General features: G+C 31.4%; 1 protein-coding gene across 1 annotated transcript in view; it reads right to left on the reverse strand.

Annotated features, from left to right (window-relative positions):
* Nucleotides 1-7,378, reverse strand: part of LOC111085065 (cell wall protein RBR3-like) — a 43,264-nt gene extending 35,886 nt beyond the window's left edge. The window contains exon 1 of the mRNA XM_022382147.1: nt 7,340-7,378. Coding sequence (XP_022237855.1) covers nt 7,340-7,378 — 39 coding nt within the window. The remainder of the gene's footprint in view (nt 1-7,339) is intronic.
* Between the last annotated feature and the right edge of the window lie 642 nt (nt 7,379-8,020).

The raw sequence follows: 8,020 nt of genomic DNA on the forward strand, positions 1-8,020 counted from the left end.
GTTTGAAAGTTCAAAGAAATGATATTCTAGTACTGAAAAGCTTTCTTACTATCATATCTAAAGTAATGTTCAAATGCGCACGCGCTCGCGCTCGGTTGAACGAGAGTGACCACCAAAAGGGGGTGAGATAGTTTATGGACAACGTACAAAGTTCACGCTGCTGAGCCCCACGGTTTATTCGGCACAATAAACACAAAAGTACGACTGCAGTGAAACATAAACATAAATTTGAAATAAAAATATATTTATGAAACAAAGTTAAAATGTTTTTATGTACACATATAAACATGAAATCCTAGTTAAAAATACTTATTTCTGGTTTAGGTTTATTTACAAATATTGCTTACGGGTCTGTATATTACTTGAAACCATAAGAAGTATACGTGATTACTAAAAAAATTGAAAATAGATAAAATTTGCATTTTATGGAGGATACAATTTTTTTTGGATTTTCAAAATAATGTACTAAAACATTAAAAGTAATAAGTTCAAATCTGTAGCAAATATAAATATCGTAATCATTTCTTATAAATACCATTTCCTAGTATAATTTTCCAAGATATTAAAGATCATAATGCAAAAAAACTAAATTTATTAAATGTAATTTGCTTTATGTTTCTTAAACTACCTACATTTGTCAAAGTACTTATGAACTTTCGAACATATTCGTCCACTAGTTTTATTGTTGAAATGAAATATAGCAAGACTTGCATTGCCTACTAAGAAAGTTAGTAGCTGGTAGTCATCGGGTTAAACAAACTATTCTATCTGGATAAATGTATTTTGACTTTTATGAAATCAAGCGTTACATGACGCGACACACACTAGATTTTATATAGGTTAGAAAACGTGACGTATAGTGTAATCTATAATTATTTATAATAATTTTATTGTTATAGTACCTTTACGATTTTTTATATTTCTGGGAATATAAATATGTTTAAAATATTTTGACTGTTCTTCTATGCTAAAATAGGTTCAGAATACACACACACTGATATAGTCATCTAGAATATATCAACCAAATATCCAGAGCGAAGCCAGGTACTTTCACTAGTCTGTAATAGCAAAAGGGCGTGTCTGTGGGTCTGTGTGTGACTGCCATAAACCCAAGTGGAAAGAACCTATAAACCTGAAATTCTGCACCCATACTAAGTGGATCCTGAGGGTATGCAACAAGGTATTATTACTTAGCTTATCCACAGCTAAATCATAAAATATATATTTTTGACTCACCATGTTTAGTTTTAATTGGATTAATTTAGGAGTCTTATAATATACAATTCAGTTTTAAGGAGATGTTTTATGAACATAAAGATGACAAATGACTTTTAAAGTTATTTGAAGTATTTTATGTATACAGACTGTGTCGAGATGCTCACGTGAGTCAATACAGAAGAGATGGTACTAGACCAATTCTTACATGAACTTATATAAACATATAAACATTGATTTTATTTGTTGTATTACATAACAACAACTCATTCTTTTTTATTTGCATACCTTTATAGAGTAAGTTAGGCAAAAATTCAAACACACTTACATCTTTTTATAAAAGAATCATCTGAAGTAGTGCTTCAAAATTTGTTATACATTTTAATGAACTCTCGTAGGTGAAGGTTTTTGAGTTATGGAATGCCAGAAAGTTTCTTTTTTTTCTATTATGATTTATATTCAGCCATTACTACTGCGTCCTCTGATGCCATTTTGTGAAACTGTGACGTCATGTTATCTCATAGTCTCAAGCTTTCCCCTTCCTCCTATCGCCTAAGGAAAACAATGCAGTTTTTCCTCAGTAGGGACAAGTTAACTTCTAATATACATTTTGATAGAGCATCAAATGCTCTAAAGTAAGATAATTTCATGCACATAATTACAGTTAAAATGGAATACAATGCTTTATTGGCAAATTAACTGACATTTATGTAAAATTTTATGTAATAATTACAGACCTGATAATGGTCTATCTCTGTAGATACATAACTGTCAATATTCCTTATAAATTTAACAGAAATCATGGAAGCATTACTACCTATCATAAACTATGATAGTGGTTCATAATAGGGATCATAAGTAATTGCACAAAACTCTAATAAAATGTTCCGGTAAAAACATCTTAAGCAGTAAAGATTCAGCTCAAACAATGCTTTAAAACCTTTCCTATTGACTATTAAAGATGTACACATATAGAAATGCACTAAAAAGTATGCTTGTTAGACTTACAAGGAAAATAAAATCTGTTCAAAACAGCCGGTCTGTAATTCTTCATCTTATTATTATTATTACTATATTTATTCTCTTGCGAGCCAACAACAAAATCGGTTTGGTATGCTGCACCCAAATCTCTTGTAGAATACTAAATAAGGTAGTGCAAAAGTCGTAGGAGCATTGAAAAGTCGATTTGTTTCTTCTATATTTTACATAAACTAAAAAACATCATAATTCTAGTGTAAACGATGTTATCATAAACCCTTTGAAGTTAGCTTTCTTACAAATATATGATGTTCCTTTAAAAAGCTTAAGTACAAGGTGAAACAGGAATTACCAGCCAATAATAGATGAACATTGGATGACTGTAACATGTACTTACTCAATGCATTATACACTATACAATCGTTGTCTTTGGGGAGCCAACTCGTATATTATGTATGAAGTGAGGTAGTAAAAAACAATTCACATAATATTACATCTTGTTACACACATTCGTAGAATAATTACTTTAAAAGACACAAAAGTTTATTTAAAGAGGTGTTTTAGACGTACATATATTTTACTTGAAAATTCCGCTTTTCTACTGGTAAACTTTTATACGCACTTGGTGGGTGTTGTGTCTTTTTCTAAGCATATATTTGCCATTGCTATGCATTAGATATAGAGAATTTAGTTACACAGAATCTATAAATGCTCACTATAGTTTCAAACAAATCTCCATAACAATCTCCAGCTGCAGCTTAATATTTTACATCTCGAACTAATGCAATCAAATAGGCAATAGCTACAGTAAATCATCATAAACCGTATCAGCTAGCTTCTAGCTATGTTTATTATAATTACAATATATACATTTAGCTACCATATCAAGTAACCCTTTGCCAATAGTTAAGCATACAAAAAAACAAACAAAATAAATAAAAAAATGGGTTTTTAAAAACCTGCAACTACGAATCGAAAAAACAAATTATAGAAACAAGGCTGGAGATACTGTAGACATTATTTACTGAAACTACAAATTCTTATTCTGACTCCACCAAATGTAATTTGAGGTAACAGCATGAAGCCAAAATAGGTGTTTGTAGTTTGAGTAAATAATGTCTACAGTATATCCAGCCTTGTTTCTCTAGATTTTTTGCGATTCTTACTTGTAGGTTTTTAAATTCACGATTTTTTAAAATTATCATGTCATATTACGAACTGTTAACATTGTAATTGTAATTTTACAAATTGTCACTAGAGGGCAGGTATTACACGATGACCTTGTTATCGTAATTATGAGATTTGTTCGCTTTACAACTTGCTAGATTGCACAGACGTGTTTTGTTAGTAAATACAACTGAACCAAATCAAAAACTGAAAAAGTCTGTTTCAGAACACTTCATATTTGTCGAATTGATACAAAAAGAATAAGTTTTTTTAACACTTTATTTATATTTCAATATGTTAAATATAGACGAACTAAATGTTTCATTGCTAATAAATGTTTCAGGTAACAAGAAATATATATGGTGACCAATGATAAGAAATGAAGTCATTATAAAACAATGAACATTGTAGGTATGATAGAAATGATGTTTCATAGTGCACATGAAATAATAGTACCAATGAACACACAGCTGATTTGTTGTCTGTATATGTGTTATGTTGTCATTGTGTTTCAATGTTCTACTCATTTAAGCTATACTACAATAACATTTTCTAAAAAAAATCGAATTTATGGTGAAGGCTACTTGTCTATCGTTATCTAGGATTGCAATAGGCCATATGATACCAAAATAATTATTGAATTATTATTATTACACATTTTAACATTTAATGGTTTGTTACGTGATCTGAAGAAAATTAATACATTGGTTTATATATAAATACAAATATATATATATATATATATATGTATATATATGTGTGTGTATTCCTTTGAGAGATAGTGAAGCATCAAAATCCTATAAATCGTTTGGATGACGTTTTATCGTGCCTGTAACGAGCGATTTATGATATATTTGCCATTGTTTCGTTATATAGATATAGGTAAATTAGTAACCAAAGTGCACGCAGTTCAACAGAATTTTACAGCAAAATCGAAATGTTACGATTCATCAAAGATGTATTTATAATTTTACACACACAAATATATATATGTGTGTATGTGTATGTATAAATTACATGTAATTTTATGGAGAGAGAGAAAGAAAAAGAAAGCATTTTGGATTTTTGGAAAGTAAGACCCAAGTACTATCCGGTGGAAGTAAGACCCAAGTAATATCCGGTAGAAGTAAGACCCAAGTAATATCCGGTGGAAGTAAGACCCAAGTAATATCCGGTGGAAGTAAACCCAAGTACTCTCCGGTGGAAGTAAGACCCAAGTAATATCCGGTGGAAGTAAGACCCAAATTGCCTTGAGGGTACACCATCCATCAAGTTTATCGTCAACTTCGCTCTAGCTCACAACGTCCCACATCTTTATCAACTTCCCTTGTTTGCAGCTAGATGTTGGAAGGTGGTCGCCCACAAAAAAATAAATAAGTAAAATAAAAACAGTAATATTATTATTTATTTATTTTTGCGAGCAACCACCTATCTGCACTCTGTCAACCGCGTGGAATCGAAAGCAGGATTATAGCGTCCCAAAATCTACTTATAATATTATCACTGTTTTCTTTTTTTTTGTATACTTAGTTGGCGTTGAAGCAGATGTTCGCTTTTTAGGTGTAAGGCAAGTACACGCGGCTGGTTACACTTTCCATCGGAATCAAGAGAAAGTCTGAAATTGACATTTAAGTATATTTGTGACTTTTGCTTTGGAATTTTTAAAATAGTATCAGAGCCAGAGGAACATATGAATATGGAAGACATTCATAAATTAGACATAAACTATTCAACTGTTTGGGGTGTTGTCATATTTGGTGGAGGGAATGTTCAATTGGATGAAAATTTCTTAATGTTAAGAATTCCGGTCATTTCTCTGAACATGTTCATCAGACACGAGAAGAATATCGGAAAGGTTTCTTAAATAATAGTTACTTATGATCCAATATACAGAAGGTTATTAACGTGGTTAATAGTATACCGAAATTCTATAGTTTCTTTTTTTCACTCTGAAAATTATCTACAATAAAAGCAGTAGCTTCACATTATATTTATTCATAATTTTATACGAACTTTTTCGTCAAATAATATTACATTTGAGTAGATTCATATCTACCAATATTAAGTAGATGACATCTAACTCAATATTTGTTTTGTTTCAGTTGTGACAAAAGCAAGTATTTCAAACAATTAAGGATGCTGGAGTGAAAGAAAAAGAACTAACAATAGAAGCAGGAGATACAGATGGTGATGGCAAACCATTTATTACTGCTTACGCTGATGGTGATTGGTCTTATTGCAGTCACGGGCAGAAATATACTGCAAAGATTGGTTGTGCTGCTATAATTGGTTTCCGTACAAAACAACTGTTATATCTGGGTGTGAGGAACAAGTTTTATAGCACTTATTTACGAAATAAATCAACAACAGAACAATCCAGGAAAAAACCTGCAACAAGTCTTATTCCAGTCACGATAAGTATATGACGATGCATTAGAACAACAGTGTGTAACACAATCAAGAAGGATTTCCATCTGGAAATGAAACCAACTAGGACGGGCTCACCAATATAAGGTTTCCAATCATACTGCCCGTCCAAGTGTTACATATCTTAAGCATTTGGAGATAGAAACCTGTATTCATGCTATTCCATATGAAGATATACCAGTCATCTTGATGAATGAAGCACTTATAGATTTCTGTGTGATGGGACCATTGAAACGGGTGCTAGGAAACCGTCATCCTAGTACATTAAATGGATTACGGAAAAGTGAAGGGAAAAATGGTTTACTTTGGATAGAGCCTTTCGTAATCTAAATTATGCTGTCAAAGTGCATGCTTGTCAAATAAAGTATGATTGGACGTGGTGATATAGATTGTAATGACTTGATAAATCTCGAAAATCGTCTTAATATAATGTTCTCAACCCTCGGTATGTATATGTTGTACTTACATACTTAGGCACATCGGTATTTTACATTGTCTATACATACAAAAACTTTTTTCTACTGTGTAATTTATTCTTTTATTATTACTATTTCATTTAGTATTTGTATTACCACTATTTAATTCTTTTTTGTGTACCATTTTTACTTTTTGTATTTTTGAATTTTAGAAACCAGAGTTATTAGTTATCCTTTATAAATATGAAATTGTACCTCACAATTACACACCATTTTATTATTATTATTACATTTTTCAATAACTCTTTGAATACACTTAAAACTTCAATAAATATTTTTTTCAATTTAATTTTGTGCTAAATTTTAAACAACACTGATGAATCTTCCGTAGATCTTTGTATGATGCTCATTTCAAACGTGCTACATTTTAGAACCCTTTGTGTATTAAATATTTTATTCAATTAAAATCTAAAATCAACAGGAGAGTGTTCTTGACCAAAATGAAGTGAACACTAAAAGTGTCAGTTGTTACTTAGCACTAGATTTTGATATATGTTTATTTTCCTTTTTGATTTTGATAAATAATGCTGCCAGTTCACCTGTATTACTGGTATTAAAGTAAATAATAATATGCTGTAGTTTAAATTAAACTACTGTAAACTAACAGCTAAGAATTGCTGTACTTTATGATGTACTATTTGTGATAGTCTTCATTTTGTTCCATGAAAGATCTATTTATAAGTGTAAAGTATTTAAACATTTATTTAGCAACACGAAAAGGGAAACACATTCACTTCATTTCGTCAATGAAAGCAGGAAACTTATTAATCCACGAAATATAATATTTCATTTTCATTTCACGTATGAAATAAATAGAAATTAAAATCAATTTTTGCATCTAATAAATATTTACTTGTATATTTGATTTCTTTGTTTGAAGTTACGCACAAAGCTACACAATGGGCTATCTGTGCTCTGCCCACCACGGGTATCGAAACCCGGTTTCTAGCATTGTAAGCCCACAGACATACCACTGTGTCGCTGGGGGGGGGGGCTTACTTGTATGTTTCAGCCATCAAATTATGATATATTGGCATATGTTGCACTTTATATATCATGTACTAGTTAATTTTTACCTTCATCATGGGACTATCTCCTCCTTTGAATGTTGTCATTCTTCACACCTCGGTTCAACTGTGAGTGTTTCAACATTATCCTTAGTATAGAACACCATCATTAGAATTAATGAGATTCTCCTGTCTTGGTTATTCGTGGGATGTACGAGTCGCCAAGGTCATCACATGTATTTTCCTTCAGAAGAGATCATGTAACATGAATGATAATATTCATAAAAGTAGTGAACCATGTGACTGTCTATTGGTATGACTGCTACTTTGTTGACATGAGAATAATTAGTTGTTGTCCTGGATACCACGTGACATGCCTCCGGAGGGCATCACATGCTTTTCGATCTTAGTTAATGAGGAGGGAGAGGAAAAGGGTAGAGACGATGATACCAGATGGCACATTGTTACAGACATGTTGGTAGGCCGCCATGACAGGTGGACATGATGTCACAGTTCCACAAAGTGGAACCACAATTATGATGAGATCATATCTCAACAATGAATCAAAGGCTAGATTTACTACAGTCGATTTATGCATAAAACACTAATTCATTAGTTTTGTAATTAATCATACTTTTTACATTTTGATACATAAAAATGGGTTTATTCACTATTATAGAATAACAACACTTACCATTTTTTAATAAATCTTTAAGGACAGATATAACTGAACTTTTTTGGACACATGTC

Source organism: Limulus polyphemus, unplaced genomic scaffold (genome assembly GCF_000517525.1).
Source record: "Limulus polyphemus unplaced genomic scaffold, Limulus_polyphemus-2.1.2 Scaffold221, whole genome shotgun sequence".
Lineage (NCBI taxonomy): Eukaryota > Metazoa > Arthropoda > Merostomata > Xiphosura > Limulidae > Limulus > Limulus polyphemus.